This window comes from Hippoglossus hippoglossus, chromosome 5 (assembly GCF_009819705.1).
Source record: "Hippoglossus hippoglossus isolate fHipHip1 chromosome 5, fHipHip1.pri, whole genome shotgun sequence".
Classification (NCBI taxonomy): domain Eukaryota; kingdom Metazoa; phylum Chordata; class Actinopteri; order Pleuronectiformes; family Pleuronectidae; genus Hippoglossus; species Hippoglossus hippoglossus.
In genome coordinates this window covers 20118973-20140958 of record NC_047155.1, presented here as the reverse complement: position 1 = coordinate 20140958, position 21986 = coordinate 20118973, and the positions used below count along the sequence as shown (strand labels likewise).

Here is a 21986-nt window from a genome sequence, read left to right as displayed (position 1 = left end):
AAGCATTGAAACACAATTAATTAAGCCACTGCTCTTTCCAACAAGACACTTTATTTGAATAATTTTCTCTTGACAATTCTCTTCCTAGAAATCTCCCACTTCCCCCTGAAGCTCCTACATAAATTATTTGTCCAGTCTATGAAAAGATGGGCAAAACTAAACAATATGATTGCAGAAAGCAAACCAGCAAATACTATTGATTCCGGCAGCACAGAGACAGCTAATCAATGAATGCATGTCCTCCCCGCACAGGCTGCCAGTCCAGATCAATTCTGAAGAAAGATGAGGCATCGGCCAATGAAGTGAAGTAGTTCTGAAGCACATCCCGCTGCTGCGAAATGGAATAAATTCCCCAAACATATGAAAGATCGACTGTAGCTGTGAGAAACGGTGCAGCCGGGCTGTTTGAACTCAGAGAGAACAAGCACGTCTAATGCTGTAATTGTAATAAATATTATTGCAGATTATCAGCTGCTCTAGTAAATTTGTCTTTCTTATTCTAGGTGTCTGGCCACACACCTTTTATATCAGACGCTCTCTGGCCTCACGTCATGAACCAGCAGATGATTTATTGATCCAAACACAGCCTCCAAATCACCTGCACAATTGTTTCATCAGCTTGTCATTATTGCCCCCATGATGAGCCAGGCGTCACAAAGTTAGAGAAGCCTCTGGGGGGGTGCCTCTTTCAATATGGCATTGATGGGCACATTAGTTTTCATGTATTGCAGACTCATAAGAGGTTACAGGTTGTGATTGGCTAACTGATTGCACGATCAGTTTACTGACCTGAATTACATGTCCAGAATTTTTCAGCTTTTTCATTAGTTGGTCTGTGTAAAATGAAAAAGTTGAACACATATTGATCACCGACAGTCATCTGGTAATGGTGGTCATGACACCAAAATGTGGCGAATGTGCTTTCTGTTCTCAATTTCATTTTAAGCCGAGGACCTTCAACAAGATAGAAAATAATCCAATGACCACCTCATGCATGTCCCTTGGGATAATTACACAACCTATTTTTTTACACAGACTTCGTTATGTGAAAGAACAACACAAGCAAAATGATATTAGTTAAGTATTGAAATATTTTCAAAAGGTCAACACAGAATAGCCATATATCATAAAGATTTTGATGGATATATCTGGAAACTTCTTTACAGACCCCTTGGTAGTGTGACACAGACCCCCACTTGAGAACCACTGTCTTAAAATGAGACAAATTGGACAAGATTATATGCAAAAATCTTTTTAATACATTTGTATCGCATATGACATCAAATATGCACTCTTTCTGAAATTGCTGCCAACCTTCAGCCACAATAACCTGAAGCAAACAGGACACGCTGGGTCACAGGAGCCACCAGCAAAGAGACATTCAGTCCAAAAGAGCCTCTCAGTCTCGTCATAAAGCAACAGTCTGAGACAGATATAGCCTCGGAGATCGGCCTGGCCCAGATGCTGAGTGAGAACTGCTATAAATAGGCGTTGCTGTTATGATGACACTACGGCAAAAAGGCACAAACAAAATCCACCAAGGTCAACATGTGTAACTCACAAGTCACAAGCACACAGCAAAGTTAACACGGGTCTGAAAGGCAGACGGCGTTAAAACACAAAATACAAGCAAATATTGCCAAATGTGAAAATTGCACCATGGGAATGTGGACGTTTCCTTTTCCTTAATTCACAAACACACAATTATTTTTTTCATTGCAACTTGAAAACCCATCAGAAATGATCTCAACAAATTAAAAAGCCCCCAACAAATACAGAAAGTAAAAAATGGACATCATGCAAAATATAAGTATTAGAATTGATATTAGAATTGCTGTCACCCAGTCACCCACATCAGTTTGACCTCTAGATGCCAAGATACATGATTTTACCAATGTAGTTGATCTTTTCATTTGGTATATGATGAAAATTTAGGTTAGGAGATGTGGTTCAAGGGTTACTCACCAATAATAATAATATAAATGAAGAATTATATGCAACAGTAAAACAATAATAAATGCATAGCATAACAAAAATCTTATAGATTATGTGGCAGTTATTTTTAACACATGGCACTTGAGTCACTGCAGTGACAAAATATTCACATTAACAAAACACAAAGACAAAACACACTGTACCATTTACCTTCATTAATTAAATGAGGCTAAATTCATTACTTCCACACTGTAAAATAAGTCTGGATATAAAAAGAACAAACCATTATTATTTAGGTTATTATGTTTGAGAACTTTAAAAAGCTAAGCGATGCTCATTATCTTGTAAGTAGTAGACATGTCCATGTTTAGACATTATTAGTATCAGTAACCTGCATGTGTGCTTCGTTTTCTCTGAACATTAAACACACTCCAGCCTGAGAAAACTGTTACCTGAGGAAGAGCATAAAGTATTTAGTGCCTAATAAAAGGCACCTTCTTCTGGGCTAAGTGACGTTACATGACACTGTGTTACACACAAAGCACATGCAATTTGTAGTGATTAACTTTCAAGCCTTCACGCTGAAAAGTGAAACATAAAACCCTACTTCCTGAAAAGTATGTTGAAGCAAAAGAGTACACATTCCTTAGTGTCAAAGGCAAAGGGGGATATCTCAGTCAAACATTATCGATACAGTTTAATGTAGTCTAACGGCCTTATGACAATAATGAAACCCTTATATCAACCTTGCATCATACAACTTGTTCGGCCTATGTTTACTTAAAAGTATGGGTGTCTCTCTGCATTTCTATTTTCTCTACAAACACTCATCCAAACAACTTCAATGTTTGTGAGTGTGTTGCTGAGGTCACAAGCAAGTGCATAGTGGGCTGACAGTTTTAGATGAGTGTCCTAAAGTTATGGACTGAGTAGTTAACTACTAACTAAGTACTGTGACATTCTAAATCTTTATGGTCTACCATTGCGATTGTGCCTTAATCAAATCCCTGCTTGCATATTCCCTTTTTGACAAATGTTTCATATACATGATATAAAAGACCTTCAAAGCACGACATATGTAACTTTAAAAAGATTAAATAAGAGATTAAATTAAAAGCTGAATTAAGAAGCATTATACACACTTACTGCAATACATATACAATACATACGTATATTACAGCTTTGCATTCCCTTTTTGCTACACCCAAACAAAGTAAGCTATTTCATCCAGGTCTACTGGATAGTCTGTGAGGTGCAGTGGCTCCTTGATATCAAATCTCTCCCCCTTGTAGCTTCTCCAACGGCCAGCAGGGAGGTAGATGTCACGCTCCTGCTTTCCGGGCTCTAAAACTGGGGCTACCATGAGGTCATCCCCAATCAGGAACTGGGAGTCGATTTTATAGGCTGTCTCATCACCTGTGGCAATCCACCACAGGGGCCGTATGATTGGGTCTCCAGTGTCCAGCACCTCACCAGCCAGCTCCAGGACCCGTGGTGCCACAATACTTTCATGGAGCGCTGTGTATTTCCGTGCAATTTCAACCACCTCATTGTCATATTCCCATGGCGGAATAGAAAACTGCATGGAGGGCATGAAGGCCGTCAGCTCGAGCCAGCGGATATAGAGTTCTCGATCAGGTAATATACGATTTCCTTCCGTGCGGTTCAGATAGGCATTGCCTCCAATCATGTCCGGTAGAATGAACTGATAGCCAAGAATGCTAATGGTGAGCACTGTGGGGATAATAGACTTGAGACCCAACTCATAGCCCCACACAGAGTCTCGATCAATTGGTCTGAAGAAGCAGGAAATGTTCTGGGACTGGTAACCACTACGCAGCTCAGCTCTATCATTATAGGGAATAGCCATTTCCGTGTAACGTCTTGTGAAGAAACTTGGGTCTCGAATAGGAGTTCTTGTGCTAAATTTCCATGGTAAGTAGTTGGTCTCCCCTGCATCAAATTTAAAAGATGTCACCCCATACCTGGAGCGCAGTGAGCGTAGCTGGGAGGAAAACCAATCACGGGCCTCTGGATTTGTGAAATCCAAAATGCCGCCGATGCCATTCCACCACTGCACCAAAGCCGGTAGACGTCCTGTTGGCTCCCTGACAAACAGGCCCCTCTCTACACAAGTGTGGAAGTTTTCTGAGTCATAGTTCACAAAAGGGTGGATCCAGAGTGACACCAGAAATCCATCTGATTTCAGCTTTTGAAACATGGATGAGGCATTGGGAAACTTTGTTGTGTCAAACTCAAATTCCCCGTAGCGGCTCGAGTAGCGGTCGTCTAGTTCTAGGTGGCTACAATTGAAGTTATGCTTGCGAATGTTGGCAGCATATGCCAAGAGTTTCTCTTGGTCTATCTTAGTCTTATGTAGTGCCCAAGTCGACCAAATTGGATGGCGAAACATGACTTTGGCTGGCACTTTGTTTGGCTTGTTGAAGTACCTGCGGACCATGTACTTGTGCATGGATGTCACATCCAAGCCCACACAGACTCTGTAGCTAAGTTCAGCACACGGAGCCTCCCCTGGGTTTGGCTTGAAGGGACTGTCATTGTATCGGGCCTGGAAGGACATGGTCTTCTCTGTGTCATTCCAGCCCAGGTGAAAGGGCACAGAATTATTGATCTTGATGGCTGTAGCATTGGACGAAAGCCAATAACTCTCTAAAATACCACCAAATTCATTGCGGTTTTTGTAGATGTCACTACTAACAAACGGTTTGGGAGCTTGTTGGCCAGAAATAGAAATGGGCCAGTGCTGAATTGCTGACACAGCACCACCATACCAATGTGCAAACTTGTAAGTCATGGCATGCTCAACAGGAATGTCAGGAACCAGTTCCTCCCAACGCACACGGTAGCACTGTACCGTGTCCTTAGGTCGTACTGTCTCAATGAAGAAGTTCAGTTTTCTATCAGTGGTACGTCCACAGCTCAGCATCTCCCCTTCTTTAGAGCAGGAGTCCAAATCCAGGGTCCCTGACCTGCCAAGGTTCAGAAAATAATCAAATTCTCATAGTGTCTCTTGTTGACATGTTTAAAATAAGTATTTCTACATTAAGATGTACATAGATTTTCTGACATATCTGAAAAATGTATCTATACACATACATCAAATGTGAAACAATATTCAAATAGACCAACCTGAAATCCATTCTGAAAACAATGGAGCCTCCCTGGTTGCGGATAATGTAGCCATCTTTATTCAGATCCAGTAGCTGAGTCTTAAGCAGCTCAGCTTTGCGTAGAGAGGCGATGTAATAACACCACGCAGTCACTGCTGCAATTACCAGCACCAGGCCGATTACGCCAGCCCCGACTAAGGGTCGAGTGTCCTTGCTGTGTTTCTGCTTGGGGATAACATCTGTAATTGTGCCCCCGGCTCCTCCTGGCACCACTTGGTACATGACTTGTGCTGCTCAGCGGCCAAATCCGAGAGTTAATTTTCTACAGATCATGTAAATGTTTTCCGGGGAGCCTCTTTTGTTGCACTCTGGCCCCGCTGTTATGTCTGTTCTCCTGATTGTCCACAGAGAGAGAGAAAAAAAAGATTTAGAAAATTGATTGTTGAGATTTCATGCATTTTATGGAAAACAAATGTGGGAAAAATGTGTGAACAATGAAATGGCGACTACAGAAATGCTGCTTGTTGCTGCAGCCTTTGTGCAGTAAATTCATCCGATGTTGCTTAGCTGATGTGAATAGACAGAATATATTGACTTAACTATCAGAGACATCCAGGGAAACAGCCCCAGCTAGATCCACACACAGTCAATATATCAACCTGTTTCTCAGTCCATCTTGTTCACTTGTTCTGTTAGTTCAAAGCCTCCACGACATTTCTAGCATTGTCTTACACGCCTTGCATTGCTGCACAGCGAGTGATTTCACAGCACTTAGAGGTATTAAACTGTCACGATGTAAACTTTGAAGATGTGTTTGAGATTTAGCAAAACAAATCTACTGCCAGTCGTCCATAAGAAGATAAAGTGTTCGTCCTCGGCAGTAATTCTAACTTATGAGTTCTATTGAAAGAAGACTCATTTGTATGTAAGGAAGTGAGGAAGCAGAAGAGGGGATTTTGGCCTTAAAGTTCTGCCAATGAGGACGAGGAGAGGAAAGCATACTAAACTCTGAGCTCTATGCCAGTATAACCAAAACTGATACCTGGATCACTCAAGCAAAAAACACAGTTTGAAACAGTAGAGGTTAAGATAAGAAGGCAACAGGATAGATAATGACATAGGAGAAATTCTTACGGGTAATTAAGTTGTTGATGTTTCTTATTGTTGCTTTAGCTAATCAGAATAGATTAAATCATTGAGCACAGCCGACCGAGGGGACTTCTGTCCTCTTCTGTCCTCGTCCTAACTGAAATTGACCCCCATGCTCTACTCTGGCAGCAGGGGTCGATAATAAAAAATGCTTGCTATTAATTAGCAATCTAATTGACTAATTCTGTGTTCAACCACCCTTTGTATAGATTTCCCCCAACAACAGGAGGGATAACATAAGCCCATCATTAATTAACAGAGAACTGTTGGTTCCTTGGAGATCCACTGATAGCTGCTAGCGAAGAAACTGACCAGGAGAGGATTTACTGAAATAAGGCCTGCTCTATAAAAACGGTGTCTTAAATTGTTCCTCTGCTTATTTTATTTATGTTTTGGTTAATGGAAGTATGATGGGAACCAAATGAAAAAGGTAACATGACAATCTATTACCACATTAGGGCTAGAACCAGTGTGCGAAAAACCCTGGAGCACCAGGTAGGGCCCCCCTACCTGGTGCTCCAGGGTTATGCTGAAGTACCCCCCACCCATCATGATCTGAACCCCAAAAAATGATTAATTAATTAATAGTTAAATAAAATAACATCAATAGAGATTATTATATATGCTGACCCTCTCCAAATGAATGCACTAAGGCTTGTCTGGTGAAAAACTAATTATAGACTTTACAGTATCCGGTTGCTCTGCTGGTCAACAGCAGACTCTGCTCCTCTACTCTTTTCTAATCCCTCACACATAGAACTGATCGGTATAAATGCTGAATTCATATTTATGTATGATAAAACTAGTTGCTACATAATCAGCGGGAAGAACTTCTGTCCTGTCTGCGGGAGTGTGTGTGTGTGTGTGGCTGTGCGTGTCATGTTACGTCTCCTATTGTGTGTGTCAGTTGAACTACATCCGCGCAAAATGTTGGACAGTTTAAATACGTGTCTCATAAACTCTCGAGCGAATCAAACAAACCCAAAGTAAACTTTAGCACTGTTCAGATTAGGGACGTGCTCAAAAAATCAATATGGCAATATATCGTGACGTCCTCCTTGCTGATGCACGCATCGATGCAGATGCTACTGTATCGATACGTCATCAAATGCTGTGACGGCAGTTTTGAAAAAGAAACATCACCTATGGTGCAATGCACAATAAAGCCAATAAGTGGCAGCAAAGACACAAACAGCACACGTCTCAATTCAAAACGAACATGGATGAAAAACGGTGGAAAACTGTATCCACCGCCGGCAAGACTGAAGGCAAAGATATGGGAGCATTTGGGATTTTTGCAAACACCACGAAGTCGGGAGTTGGACATGAGTCATGCAATATGCAAGCTATGCAGAAACAAAGTGAAATACTTCAGCAACATGACCAACCTCAACATCCCAACGGGGTAAGAAGATCACAAATGCACTTTTATGCTTTATATGTAAAGACTGGCGCCCGTACAGCTTTGTCGATAACGAAGGCTTCAGACAACTGCTTGATGAGTGTGAGCGACGCAATACATTCCCCACGTGTCGGTTCATTACAGAAACTCCAATATGACAATCGCGGCACAGCTGATAAGTGCACGTGAAATGCTTTGCACACAGTCTGAATTTGGTCGTGCACTCAAGACGCCCACTGTTTCACGTCTACTGGGAAGAATTAGTATTAGCATCGTGGCTTTTTTTTTGGGAACAGCACAATTGCAAGCCATGCCCTGATTGAAAAGCAGAAGCTACTTAAACCCCCCGAGCACAAGCTCATGACAGATGTAGCTACGAGATGGAACAGCGCCTGTGATATGTTGGAGCTCTTCTTAGAGCAGCAACCCGCAGTTACAGCTCAGAGAAGTGCTCCGAAACCTGAGCTTGTGGATCAACTGGTTAAGTCTTAGCTGCCAGTACAAGGGCACTTTTAAGTTTGTTAAAACGGATGTATTTATTGTTTTGATTATTTATTTATTTTCATAAAAGAACTTATATGTCAGGTGGACATTCTTACAGCAAACAGAAGTGAACTTAAAGTCATGTGAAACCAGAATATTATTGATGTAACAAAAAACTAAAAGTATAAGAGACAACAGCAAAAGCCATTTTAAGTTTAAAAGAATAAATTATTTGCATTTGTTAATAACTCTGGGATTTGAAACAGAATTATTTTATTTCACCTTTAAGATCTCTGTGGGTCTGAATTTTAAGTGTTTTAAGTTGTGTGATCCTTAAGGCTTTGCCTTCTCTGTTATACGGAATAATAAACAGCTGTTTTAGTAAATTCTGCGCAGGACATGGTCATTATTCAAAAGCAATGTGTATCGCGATACGTATTGTATCTTGGCCTCTGTATCATGATACGTATCGTATCACGAGGTTGTAGGCAATACCCAGCCCTAGCTCAGATCCTAAAATCTTCTGATTAGTGTTGAGTGTGAATACAAATCTATCAAAATGTTGCTGTTTCATTTCTGTCATTCAACCAATCAACTAATAATTTCATCTTTAATCCGGGTTTTCACATGTTTTAACAAAAACAACATTTTCTTTTATTCTAATGCAAATTATGTATTTTCCCCTCATCATGTTGCGCTGACGTGTTTTGTTTATCTCTTTGAAAGAGGATGAGGAGGCAGATTTTATTTTCCACACCACAAACACTTCTTTGTTTGAGGTGTTATCAGGCAGCCTTCATATGTGCTTTTTCAGCCGATTCCCTATCTTGTCTGTCACGGAGGGAAAAAACAAACACAGCAGTGCTGATAAAGCTGCAGAGCAGGCGTGTGAGGAGGGCTCGCTATACCATGTGCACGCGCGCACGTGTCCCTCTGCGTGCGTGTGTGGGAGGGGGATCACAAGTTGCAAAATACTGATCATGACTTTGGAAAATAAAATTGGAATTAGTTTCAGTAACAAGAGCTTTGAACGCAACAGTGACGACCCTCACTTTGGACGGTTCCACTTCAGACAGTTTCAGAGTTGAACTTGAGACTTGATACTTTGCATATTCCATGTGTTAAATAAAAATAAGCAATGCAAACAAACACACATTTCTAAAGCGATCACTGAGCAGAAACGAGTCTCGTCCTGCTTTACGCACGATGTCTCCACGCAGGGAGCTCACTCCAGTCTAATGTATAGAAGCCGTTGTTGTGCGCCTGGTGGGAGGTGCAGCAAACAAGTTAGGAGAGAGGCAAAATACCTCGTAATCCGTGTAAGTACAACATGACATTCACACGTGTCTGCAGCCTCCCGGGTTTTCTTCCTGCAGTCTGTAGAGAAACAGGGTTTTTCCTACCGAGCAGCAGCAGCAGCAGCAGCAGCAGCGGCTCCTCTCAGCTTGTTTGCCTCAGTTCCCAGAAAAGAACCGAGAGGAATCAAGGCATGTTCCTGTCCTCTGCGCGCACTGCACCATGGGAAATGAAGTCTAGAGCAGTTACAATGTACAGTATATGTCTCACACCCACATGTGCACAGATGCAACAATGATATGGCCTCAAATTATATTAAGAAAAAAAATGTAAGTTAGTCGATATCGATAATTATCACATTATTATTTCTTTTCATTAATTTGTATTTCTCACTCCTGAAGGACTTTCTCAGTCCAAAACACTTCAACAAATCTGCAGTAGATCAATTATGTGTTGACTTTTGTTATATTGTTATGGATGACAATTTATTGCGATGATATTTGTATTGTTTTATAAGGCCCAGCCCTTGTAACCCTGTAAAGTGGCACATGCTGAAAAACAGCATTTCACAATATTTAGCTCCAAAACGTTTTTTTTTAAGTTGTGTGTAATTTTTAAAGTCAAGTTTTTACCAGATTTACAGCAATATTTGTGAACTTTGTTACATTGACTTTCTTTTTCTGTAAAAATGTATTAAAGATCATGTCAATGTTGAATCTAAATAATAAATTTAAACCTAGATGTTCAATTCAAATAATACATTTAAACCTAAATGTTGAATCCAAATATAAATGTTAAACCTCAAATTTAAATCTAAATCTCAATGTTAAATCTGAACCTAAATGTTAAATCTAAATGTTTTGCTGAAAATGTGGCTGTTATTTTCAGTATGCATCGCTTGATCTGCGCCCCAAATTTTGGGAGCATCTGTGTGGGTAAAAAATGAGACCAGGAATGAGTAAGTATATGTTATACTTAAAGAGGTGTTTTAACTTTATCAGCTTTTTGCTATAATCATATATAATTATCGATATTGTTTGATTGTCCATGCAGCCCTACTTTAAATAAAACAACAGTGGCTGAAAAGATTACCAATAGTGAGAGGTAAGTATACCACAAAGACCTGGGAAGAAGGAAAAAAAACGATTTGCAAAGTTCGAAAAAAATTACGTTCTAACAATAATCATTATAATAGGTCTCTTATACCCAGTGGTGGGCTGTAGTGAAGCACATTTACTTTGTTACTGTACCTAAAGTAAATTTCTTTGTTTGCAGTCTCTTTCTGTTTTAACCCTCCAAACATGCAGTGACGAATGCACATAGAGAAAGTAATCTCACTAACAGTAGAATCAAATTTTAATGTTATACACAGATGCAAATTAGGGCCACACGCCTCGCCTCAGTGCGACCACCACAAGCCTCTTTATGCCATGGGCTGATTTAGTACTTTCACATTGCACACAGGGAGATAATAGCAGTGAGAGTGCAGCCTATGGTTACATTATTCATTCTTACACCTTGTCTCACTGGGTTAATTAGCAGAGAATTAAACAATAGTGAAGTTAATGATCCCTCTTTCTGCTGTGGGAAACGTCTGGACGCCCCCTCCAGGGCCACCGCAGGGCCCCCACTCCCTCTTCTGTTGTCTGATAGTCCTAAGAAAGGCACTCAGACACAAACTCTGGGTGTATGATGTAGTGTCCGGCTTGGTAGGGCTTCACCACGTGGAAGCAGCTGTAGCAGCCGCTGTTGCTGAAAATCAGAGCGGCACGAATTAGACCTCAGTGGTTATTATTTAAATGGCAGAATCAAGGCTTATTCATGTCCAGTAAATTGCACTTCATGTTATTACATAAAAGTGAACATGCACCTATAATCCAGAGAGCTGTTAGAGTGAGACCTGTGAGACTGAGGACGTGCAAAGTGGCGTTGAGCTGCAGAGGGGTAGCTGGTTTGGGGTCTTGTCCGAAGTGGAGCTCCTGCATGTTGCCTGTCGGGGAACAATGTTATATAATTACTTGTAAAATCACCCAGTTCTCATTCGATAATACTCATCCACATGTCCAATGTAAAAAATAAAGCCATCCTTATCCAGCGTCCTGCTCGAGCTCAGCTGAGTCCACTCGTCTCATTCACATCCTTGAAATCCTCCAGACCCCATCAACCACCACCGGTGACTAAACCCCACAGGAGGTAGCCACACCCCCCTTTCAAACTTGATGACATCACAAGGGGTCTAAGCGCCCAATAGAATCTCATTTGTGTCACATCACTTTCATCTTTTGTTGTCGTTGGCAATACATCTTGTTCATCCTTAAAATGAAGTTTGTCATGATGTAACTTTTATTGGTATTTCATATGTTTTAGGGTGAAATGTTTAAGAAAACTTAAGAATTGAATGATTGTCTTAGACTGGTATCATCTGTATGCGATAAGTAAGTGTAATCATTGGGAATATGCCTGCTGCTACAGCTGTATTCGCTTGCACATTTTTACCCATTCCTTCTCATACAAGCGGAACAGGCGGCGTTTTGGCAAATATTAATTTATTAATTTTGGGAGGGAGAATAAACGACTGTCTGAATAAATAAAAGCTGAACTCCAGTGTGTTCCGGATTCAGAGGTCACAAGAAGAGGTCAGAGGTCCGTTTCTCACCGGAGCTGCTGCGCTGAGAGAGGATGCACATTCCCCGTGTGATCCATTCTCCTGTACAGATAATAAACCAGTCAGAGTCAGTATTTCTTCGGAGTTGTGTGCTGATTTATTGCTTTACCTTTGTGGATTCTTCAAAGCTGTGTGGAGAGAATTGCCAGTGCCAGCAGGAGGCTCGGCCAGCTGCAGTTTCCAGAGTCTGTCAGCAGAGGGCAGAGCTTGTTCTGCGGCCTGGTTGACAGGGGGCATGTGTCTTGGTTTGCCTGCCTCTGCAGTTTTTAGATTGTTGTCAGGGCGAGTTGTAAGTGGACTGTGAAATGACAAATGTCTGACGGGAGGGAAGAGAGGACGGCCACTGTCCACAGGAGGAGAGGGGGGTGTTTGTGTGAGGGTGGTGGACTTGTAGCTGGGATGAAGGCTGCGGGGAAACAGAAAGTCCTGGAGAGGCAAAGAAAAGAGGGGATTTTTATTGATGAAACACAAAAAACGACAAAATGGAAGATAAGGAGGAGAGGAAACTGGTTATCACTGTCATAGAACAGTCCTTCCACTATATGTGTCACATACCATATGGTATATGCACTGCATAAATGTACTCACCTGTGACTGTCCGTGGCCAATAACCTCCGTACAGCACATATGTCAAATTGTAAATATAAGCACATATCCTTTTCTAGTTTCTAGTGTTTATAATGTTTTTATACTGTTTTTCAATTTTATATTTATTCTTGCACTAAAACCACTGCAAATCCTTTGTATATGTTTTCCTACTTGGCAATTCACCCCATTCAGATTAGTAGCAGACATCTCAATTAATCCCTGTAATAATCAGATATTCCTATTTTTTTTATCATGAAATAAACTATTACTCTAAAATGATTCATTTCTCTGTCAGCACAAAGTCCTTATTTACCAATAATGTAAAAAAAAAGTCAAAGTGCCACCAAGATTAATCCGATAGGGTGTTTCTTTTTTCATTTTATTGATATAATGCACTAAATAAAATGTGAAATTATGAGACGGTGTCATGCAGAATGTAAGATTTCTATTTTGTTTGTGTTTTTTTTACATTACTTTTACATGTATTGTGGAGTTATTAGCTATATGTCTCCTCACATTAATGTGACCCTACACTCCACTGAGCTCTGTTTACTCCATGTCTGGATAAATACACAGTCATGGAGGAAAGGAAGTATTGAATAATAGATGGGATACAGCTTTCATCAAGCAAAGGCAAATGTAAACAACCAGCTGCCAATTTACTCTGAGGCACTTAAGTATATGGTCACAAATGAAGAACAATGGAGTGCCAATTACAAGAAATCCAATTAGTCCTTTAAGGAAATATTAGTTCTTATTATTTATAATGACACAGAGCTAAGGATTACCACTTCTATGAATTCATTGATTCCTAAGACTTGTTTTCTTTCTATTAAATAATGACTTCATCCTTGAAACCTCCACAGTGCACGTGTGTGAGCATCTTACCGGCCGAGGCTGGGGGTTGTTCCTGCGGTGGGCAGAGGTGGGACGCAGCTGGGCTCTGGTCGCTCCGCTGGGAGGTGTGAACTGCTCTTTGTACACAGTGAGGTAGAGCTGTGGAGCCATGTTCCCCAACTGTTACTGTTCACTGCTTGTCCCCTTAATCTGTCTGGAAGTCATGAACATCCTCCTCCCCTTGCTCACCTGGTGGCTCCTCCCTCTTATCTGTGTAACTCTCGTTCGAACACTTGACCACTGTTGCCACTTTTTCTGCAACATTTCTGCATGTGTGGGTTATTTTCTGCTTTAAATTGTCGTGGGCCTGTTGTTTTGCCAACCATTTTGCTGCCATCTGTGTTTTCCCTAGTTGCTGCATCACATCCAAATCCTAGTGATTCTCTTGTGGATGCATCAGTTGCTATAAATCCTGCATGGATCCAACTCACCCACCAAATCGAGAGTAATAAAAGAGCTTTTTGCCAAACTATTTGGCCACTTTGATGAATCTACTGTGTTGGAAACAGACGCAGGTTGAGAGCATCCTTGCTGAACCAGAGCAACACTTTGTGCTACCTGAGCCACTAATCCTGCTAAGCCCCAGGCCCCCTGCAGAGACACACATACCTGGGGTCAGTGTCCATGACCTACTTCCCTCTCGGGGTCCCTCACTAACTCGTCCCCACTTGTCTCAAAAACACTACATGGCTCAACTTCTGGCTGTTTGACTGCCTTAAAGTTAAAACAGATTATCAGATCTGCAGAACCAAGAACAAACCAGGGGGAGAGAGGGAGGGAGGGATGGGGATTTCGCAGAATCTCCCGACACCATCCAGGGTCATCTCTGTTCACTGTCAGCATGTCACATGAGCATCAATAATTCAAAAAGTGCTAAAGGGGGCCTTTGTGTCTCCATGCAGCGCTCTCACTGAGTTATCAGTGACAGGAACTGGCTGTCCGTCTCGCTGCAGCAGCTGGGCCTTGTTTGATAGCCGTGTTGAGCCCAATCAAATCCATGTGAACAGATGCAGAGCGGGGGACACGAGGAATCATTGTAATCGCAGCAACGTCCTTGTGCTCAAATCTCATCCAAGCCCTGGTTTGTTCCCTGCTCCAGTAAACTTTGAGGCAAGAAACTCCACCAACTTTGTCTTTTATTTATTTAGTTTCAGTCTCCTTCAGACAACACACTCAGACTATTCCTACAAAAATGGTTCATATTACAGTGGGTTTATGAAGCAATCATCTTTAAAACAACATACATTTAAAAGGAAATAAAGACTTTTTCAGGATTTACACACAGACTGAAAATGAAGTTGGATCACAAATCTCCACTTCCTCCCCCAGTCATGACATTTCACCTTGTTTTTTATCCAAACTTACCAGAAATATGAACATTCATCAGTGTGATAAGAACTAGCTAAAGTGACAGACACCATATTTGACAAACATTTATTAAACGTGTTCTTTTTAGTTTCGGCCCCACTATCATGGAGGTGGGATTTATGACCTACACCACAGCCAGCCACCAGGTGGGGATGGAAACGCTTTGGATTCACCTTTTGGGAGTTAGTGATGTCATCCATGTTTATTTAAAAGTCTATGGTTGTGCACATGATCACTCTGTGTCTTCGCAGCCAGAAAAGCAGATTTCCAACATGTGCAGTTCTGATTTCAAAGCCATTGCCAGTTTTACAGGATTCACTGGCCCTTTGATTTCATTGCTGCTTTCAGTTTTGTGTAGAGATATCCAAAATTCTGCAAGAGAGCAAACACACTGTAAGAAAACAAAAGGGTATCGACTCATCTGTCTGTGACAACAAACAAGGTGATGTACTGTTTGCGAGAAAGAACGAAATCCTGCAATATAATATGAGGAGGCGTTATGCAAGGAGAACGCAGACAAACCTGTATTGCAAAGTAAACAATCCCCAGATAAGCAGCAATGCAGCCACCAAGGAAGAGGTCAAACGCTGCAGGTTTCACTCTGGGAGGAAAACAGTGTCATTATCCAACTCACGTATAAAGAACTACATGCACAACAATAATTATATCACTGATATTCACCTGTACATCACTATTGGCTGGTCCATCTGATCAAAAAAGGTGATGTCAGGGTCCCTGTATGAGGAGGAGGAAATGTAGTTAACCAGGGACGGTGCAGTGAGTGTTGGGAAGATACTATGTACTGTATGTTCACCTCCTGTCCTGTCGAAAGTTGTGTCTGTGGACCTGCTGCAGGTAGCGTTTAAATTCATGCTCCAGTGAGTTGACCAGCAAGACGTGACTGGGCTCCTTATCCAATAGCTGGGTTGCCCGGGGGACAGAGGTCAGGAAGGACATCAGACTGGACATGCGACCGTCCTGAAAGTCCTACGTCCAGGAGTTAGTAATGGATACACAAATCAAACATTTAGTGTGCAATAAAATTAAAATAACAGTTACCATATGCCAAAGTGCTCTTATGTTCCCCATTCTAGTCAACTATAAAAGACTCAATCTGGAACTTCTATTACATTTGTGATTACGAGTGGAAATTATTCTCACGTGGTGCTGAGCCAAAAGTACCAAACGTCCTCCACTTTGGAGAATTTAAACCCTCTTGACATATTGTGGCTGTTTTATTTGAAGCTCCCAATCTTCAGTTGAATCAAATTAACAGGCTCAAGCTATTACATGAGTCTGGGCCTTTGAAGACACAAACACTGTGTAATGTCTTAGAGCAAACAGCAGAGGGCAGCTGTTTCCTGCACAGAATGACTGTAATAACCAGGTTTCTTACCAGCTGGCCTTTGAAAACCTGCACATCTTTGGGTGAACCCTGGTGGAAGATAACGCACAACGATCACGCATGCTATACAAAACATATAATTATGATAAAAGTATTATCATATTAATAATATTTTGTCTGTATTCGGATTCTGTACATGCACACGTGAATGGACTTACTTTGTCAGAGAGATTGTACATATACTGAGCCAGTGCTTCTGCTATGATGATTCCATTGCGCTTCATTTTCCTGAAATCCACCTGTGACCTGTGAGAGAATAGTCACATGGTCAGGTGACAGCCAATCTAGAATGTGTCTCTTTAAAAACTCAAACAGATCAGAACCAGAGTTCAGCTCCTACATTGTGTCCAGCACTGAGCCACGCTGCTCAGATTTGGAGTCGTCCAGGTGAGACAGAGTGAATCCAGGGATCCGGCGCAGACTGTAGCGCTCGTGCTCCCAGGCCACTGTGGACTCCACCAGGTTGATCTTCTTATGGACCAAACCCAGCTTCACCCAGGGGAATCTGGAGGAAACTACCTGCAGCAGAGACCAGAAACTTCAGAGCATCCGGTCATTTGGACTGAAGAGACTTTAATGAGCATTCTTTTGCAGTATAAATATGTTACCTCCTCCAGGAGTTGCATGAAAGCGTGCATGGGAGTGTCGGGTTTAGGAGGCCGGGACACGTGCATGTACAGTTCATCAGCGTTGGCCAGTGTGTCCAAACACAGGACAAACGCAACGTTGTCATGAAGCAGGCTGGACTCTGGAGCGGACATGATTGATTACAATTATTGAAGTGTCACACACAGCTGCGTCTCCACATGTTCAGTGGGTCACAAGGTCAAAAACTCACCTGCGTGGTCCAGGTTCTCTTCAATCCACCTCTTTGTGCCAAGAAAGTTGTATTTTCCACCTCCAGTCAGGGAGAACATTAGATTGTATCTAAAACATCAAAAACCAATCAGAAGAGTCAATTGATCAATATTTGTATCCATTATTGATCCACTGTTAAAATACCTTCACTGATAACATGGTGTGAGCTACTTTTTCAGATAATTAAAAAAAAAAACGTCTTGAATTGTTTGGATCAGTATTCAGCAGAATGTACATTCACAACAGGTTTTCAGTCAGATTGGATCCTTTTTTCTGACCATGCCACTCAATAAAATATTCTAATAATACTATATGCTTGCATTATTGGCATTAGCAGGTCATAAGTACATCATATACTTAAGTAGTAGTAGCAATATCACACTGAAAATCTGAATAACAAGTAAAAGTCCTGTGTACCTAAGTAAAAGTAAAAAAGTAGACAGTTCACTTAAAGAATCAAGAGTAAAAGTACTCATTATGTTGAAAAATGCTCACTGTCTCAAGTTGCATAAAATGGAAATACTCAAGTAAACTACAAGTACATTGAATTTGTACAGGACATGAGTATTTGTACATTACAGCACTACATATGTTGACCAGACTATTTATGTTTTGTTTGTTAAAATGAGAACTCACTGGGGTCTGGTGCTCGAGCTACTATAAAGTATCTGGAAGAGACGTGCCAGCTCCAGCAGGACGGTGACCCCACTGCCATTAGAGTCTGCTCCATGAGACAACCACTGTGTTACACACAGACACAAGCATACACATGCAGGAACAATTTATTATTGTGTCAGTGCTCATATTTTAAATGATTTAACATGGTGGGACTGTGGAAACTTTATATGGGACTCACCGGGGCCAGTCCATATGAATCATAGTGGGCAGTGATCACAATCGTTGGTACATCTTCCCCGGCTCCCGGAAGCACTCCCTGAAATACACATCACCAGTTACACAGTGACGAACTGAGGATTAATCACAAACTGAATTCATCCGGTCCAACACTAACCTCCAGTGTGGATATAGACGTGTCAGTTATGGGCTTGATGGGGGAGTTGTTGCTCACTAGGATCTGAAAGGCTGTAGCTGTGATCATACTCCGGAGGACTGAAAACATTGAAAACATACAGATCTAAATAGAATAGACATGATTGCTGCTTTTTCTACTGCTATTTCAGCTCCTTGTATCCATTCTACAACTTTTTTTATTGTAACCGTTTCTTTCACATCCTCTTTCTCCTCTTACCTCGGATCACTATAGATGAGGTCCGGGTGGCTGCGGCCTGCTTGACCTCCTCATACATGTACAGCAGCTGCTCATCCTCAAGCACCACATACACAGGCATGAGCGTCTCCTTCAGCAAGGTCTCACTCTCACTCACCATGAAGGACTGACAGAAAGAAAAAGACAAAACAGTGGCATGAAAAACAGATTTAATAGGAAGTGCCTGACATCTTCCAGTTTATCCTGTTCTTTCATTTCCATAGCAATGGTTTGATGTTCCATAAAAACTGCCTCAGCAGGCTGTTACCTAATACCTTAGAGAACACATATGATACCCAGAATCCTAAATACTGTCATTTTTGGAAATATACCTGAGCAGTGTCATGGGGGATGCTGGACATATTTCTGGGCAGCAGGATCAGTACGGCAGCAGCATTCTGTCTCTGGGCCTCCAGGTATTTCTCTGTGGTAAAGTCCGACACCTTCATGACGACACAACGACGGGTCAGCACCGGCTCATCGGCTGCACGTGCCTCCGCTACCACAATGGCTCCTCGGCAACCTCAGTGTACGACAAGGCCAACAATTTTAATTTCAATTATACCAATTTCATTTAATATATTTATATTTTATTATTAATTATTCTATTGTATTATTAGATTATTTATACCATAGATTTTTACTCTGTTATATTTCAGAGGGAAATATTGTGTTCTTATTTATTCCTACTATTGTACAGCTATATTTATTAGTCACTTTGCAGATCAGTCAGTACGTTTTTAAATGTTCCTTACATGCTAATGCATTAGAAATAATAATCAGACAATATAATATATATCATATTTTACACTCTGACTGTGGGTTGATGAATATTGTAAGATTTAAGTACAACAGGGTATTTTTAAATGTACTCAGGTAAATGGTCTGAGTACTTCTACCACTTTGTCTGCTCTCCTCCCTTTAAATAAGTCCAATTTAAATTTGGATGCATTTTGTATGTTCACCAGTAAAGACCAATAAAGTCAACGCAATTTACTGTCATCAGAATAATGTGAACGGAAAACCAGTGGAAGAACCCAGATCTTCTACTTAGTTATGAGTACCAATGCAACAATATAACAAATGGCTTTATATGTAAAAGAATAGAAGTAAATATATTTACTGTTTGGTATCAAAAGCAAAGCTAACCTCAAACAAAATTCTGCAGAAAACGTCCCTCTGTGACTGATTGTATTGTACAGATCAAAGAAAAACACTTTACTGTTAAAGCTGATCGAGGTGGTACTAGTTTATTACTTTATAAAGCGTTGGTAGATAAAACCAGTGACTCCCAAAAGGTTACAATATAAATCAGGGAGTTCATGAGGTGATTAATGTGGTTGAAAAGAAGAAGAAAGGGTCTGTGCTACACATTAGTATTTTTATTTTTCACTTTCTCAGTTATTTTCTCATTTGGGAAGTACAGGGTCACGGTGACTTAGATGAAAACACCAGCACCAAGACATCGGAAGTTATTTTTACCTCAAAATAATGTGTAGTAGTTGAATAAATGTGATTACTTCTCCTTCCACTGGAGCTGAGTCTCTGAACCTACCGTGCTTCTGTTGGGCCAAGTTGTACTGTTGCATCCTGTAGGCAGTGAACTCATAGGAGGACACAGCAGGAAGGGCAGAGCCATGCAGACCCTGGACACAGAGCAGCAGCAGCAGCACAGCAGCTACACCCGGCTCTTTCAGCAGCATGATGTCAGTCTCAGACTATGAAGGGAGGTCGACGTTACACACACACACACACACGGAAGAGCACAGCCCGTATTACATATAACAGGGTTTGGCACGACAAGATGACAACAGGTTACTCCAAATCCCTGTGGTATACAGTCAGAGAGCTGATACCATGGCATGATGCATTTCATCCTGACGCGTACTAGAAGGGAACCTTATCTCTGCCAACTTGAACTCCCAGTGGGCGACTCCCCCACTGATATTCTCCACCTTTGACCCTGAACTCATCTATCACCAAGTGGAATCCTGTTGGGTATTGAAGTGTTCCTCACCTGTCTCCCTGCCGTCCTGTCTCATGAGCCTCCTTACTACAGGTTCCTCAACTTCAGTGCAGGTCCTCGCAGCGTGAACTCACACTCCTGCAGCTACTGGGGTTTTCAAGGCATCTAGGTAAGCCACCATCCACCATCTGCTCCTGAGGGATCAACTCAGAGCTAATCACAAATACCCAACCCCCCACACTCACTCACTATTCACATTGTCTAAGTATATGGATCCCTCCTCTCCTCTCCTCTCCTGCGATGTTACACTCATTCACTTCACTTCAGTGGGTAATAACACATTAACCAGGGGAGGGTCTGTGTGGGTGTGAGGAAAACTGTTTGGCACAGTAGCTATTTGTTTCATCTCCTGCAGGGACAACTGTCTGAAGCAGAATGAAGACGGGTTTGGTTTGGTGCACTTGAATCTGACTGAGGCTGCAGAGGCTTCACCTCCTCATCAGTCTTTTTATTGGTGGAAAATAGTTTAGCTGTTTATGGTCTCAAGCAAAAAAAAAAAGGTACAGTTAATTTACAGAAACATGTGGAAACATCAAAATTCAGATATCTAATATTTATTATTTGTCATTTGTTGCACTATACACAGAACTTGTAACACTGTTAAAACCTAAATGGAACCAGTACACAATCATCATAATAAAACATCTGGCAAATAAAAAGCATCTGTTTGTATATGGATTATTTCCCATACATGGAAAAATAAATTAAAACACACGCAACTGCAAATAAATAGCTTGTTACAATGCATTACTTTAGTGTCCAAATCTCAGGAGATTAGTGAAGCTGCGCCCCAAAGGGCCACGACACCGGGCAGGAGTATAGTGCACACAACCTGTGTGAGTGGATGATGTTGATGATTAAAATTAATGAAGCACCATAATCAGTCACAGTCAGTACCTCATCATAGTTAATATTGTACTGTAGTGAAAACAGCCACTGCTCTAACACACACACCTCAGCTGGAGGCGTTGTTGACATATCACCTGAACTACTGCACCGTTCTTATGACATTATCTACACATATGGCACCTTGTATGAAAGGACAACAAAAATCGATGTTTGTGTACTTTTGTAAATCAAATCACTATCAGCGATTCCTCTCTTTTCCACACATCTGTCAGTTCATACGTCACACACTGAACCTTCAGTCAATGAATCGTGAAATATTTGAACACATGGAGAAGAGCATCAGTTATAGAAGATGTGAGGTTTCCCAAAAACACCATCATATATTAAAACACGTTACTAGAAATGAGATTGCGCTGTAGATGCAGACACAATGTAAGATGCCATGTAAACACAATACACTGCACATGACCATTGAGGAAATAACTTGGACCAGTGTAAAGTGCACACATGCCTAAAACTGTAGTTCGGTCAGGGGCACTGTTGTCAAAACAAATTTGTTTTGAATTCCAATGGCAGGTGGTGCGGGGGTTAGCACCTCAGAGCAAAACGGTTCTGTGTTCTGTGTTTCGATGTAAAGTTTGCATTTTGTGCGTGCATGTAATCTGCT

The 21986-nt window shown here is 41.3% G+C and overlaps 3 protein-coding genes across 6 annotated transcripts; all 3 read right to left on the bottom strand.

The window, feature by feature from the left end:
* Window positions 1–1236: 1236 nt before the first annotated feature.
* myorg (myogenesis regulating glycosidase (putative)) lies at window positions 1237–9596 on the bottom strand. Of its 3 annotated transcripts, XR_004613871.1 has the most exons (4): window positions 9504–9596; window positions 5086–5464; window positions 2648–4925; window positions 1237–2607 (listed from the first exon to the last, which is right to left on the bottom strand). XR_004613871.1 is itself a non-coding variant. In XM_034585795.1 (3 exons), the coding sequence occupies exons 2-3, from the start codon at window positions 5346–5348 to the stop codon at window positions 3134–3136; spliced, it is 2055 nt and encodes a 684-aa protein (XP_034441686.1). In that variant the 5' UTR covers window positions 5349–5464; window positions 9504–9596; the 3' UTR covers window positions 1237–3133. The 3 variants fall into 3 exon arrangements, 2 of the variants coding, with proteins under 2 accessions (XP_034441686.1, XP_034441687.1); XM_034585795.1 differs by having other exon boundaries at window positions 1237–4925; XM_034585796.1 differs by having other exon boundaries at window positions 1237–4925; window positions 5086–5460; window positions 9444–9584.
* A 1156-nt stretch (window positions 9597–10752) lies between these two features.
* On the bottom strand, window positions 10753–14218 carry LOC117761697. 2 transcript variants are annotated; one of them, XM_034585802.1, is made up of 5 exons: window positions 13538–14218; window positions 12171–12487; window positions 12053–12103; window positions 11267–11386; window positions 10753–11148 (listed from the first exon to the last, which is right to left on the bottom strand). In XM_034585802.1, exons 1-5 carry the CDS (start codon window positions 13655–13657, stop codon window positions 11052–11054), a joined length of 705 nt encoding a protein of 234 aa, XP_034441693.1. In that variant the 5' UTR covers window positions 13658–14218; the 3' UTR covers window positions 10753–11051. The 2 variants fall into 2 exon arrangements, with proteins under 2 accessions (XP_034441693.1, XP_034441694.1); XM_034585803.1 differs by having other exon boundaries at window positions 11297–11386.
* Window positions 14219–14685: 467 nt separating this feature from the next.
* On the bottom strand, window positions 14686–21986 carry zgc:109965 (uncharacterized protein LOC619266 homolog). The gene is made up of 16 exons (XM_034585797.1): window positions 20462–21986; window positions 20000–20162; window positions 18777–18967; window positions 18427–18571; window positions 18190–18287; window positions 18034–18111; window positions 17814–17917; window positions 17158–17246; window positions 16928–17067; window positions 16660–16838; window positions 16478–16565; window positions 16311–16349; window positions 15729–15901; window positions 15596–15649; window positions 15437–15515; window positions 14686–15286 (listed from the first exon to the last, which is right to left on the bottom strand). Exons 2-16 carry the CDS (start codon window positions 20145–20147, stop codon window positions 15230–15232), a joined length of 1662 nt encoding a protein of 553 aa, XP_034441688.1. The 5' UTR covers window positions 20148–20162; window positions 20462–21986; the 3' UTR covers window positions 14686–15229.

Coding starts and splice junctions, on each gene's coding strand:
- zgc:109965 (XM_034585797.1), bottom strand. CDS start 20,147: ATGCTGCTGAAAGAGCCGGGTGTAGCTGCTGTGCTGCTGCTGCTGCTC. Junction 18,572..18,776: donor TCCCCCATGACACTGCTCAG/GTATATTTCCAA, acceptor TCTTTCTGTCAG/TCCTTCATGGTGAGTGAGAG. Junction 16,566..16,659: donor GGCTCAGTGCTGGACACAAT/GTAGGAGCTGAA, acceptor ATTCTCTCACAG/GTCACAGGTGGATTTCAGGA.
- myorg (XM_034585795.1), bottom strand. CDS start 5,348: ATGTACCAAGTGGTGCCAGGAGGAGCCGGGGGCACAATTACAGATGTT. Junction 4,926..5,085: donor GTTTTCAGAATGGATTTCAG/GTTGGTCTATTT, acceptor GAACCTTGGCAG/GTCAGGGACCCTGGATTTGG.
- LOC117761697 (XM_034585802.1), bottom strand. CDS start 13,657: ATGGCTCCACAGCTCTACCTCACTGTGTACAAAGAGCAGTTCACACCT. Junction 12,488..13,537: donor ACAACCCCCAGCCTCGGCCG/GTAAGATGCTCA, acceptor TTGCCTCTCCAG/GACTTTCTGTTTCCCCGCAG. Junction 11,387..12,052: donor CTCTCAGCGCAGCAGCTCCG/GTGAGAAACGGA, acceptor GTTCCCCGACAG/GCAACATGCAGGAGCTCCAC.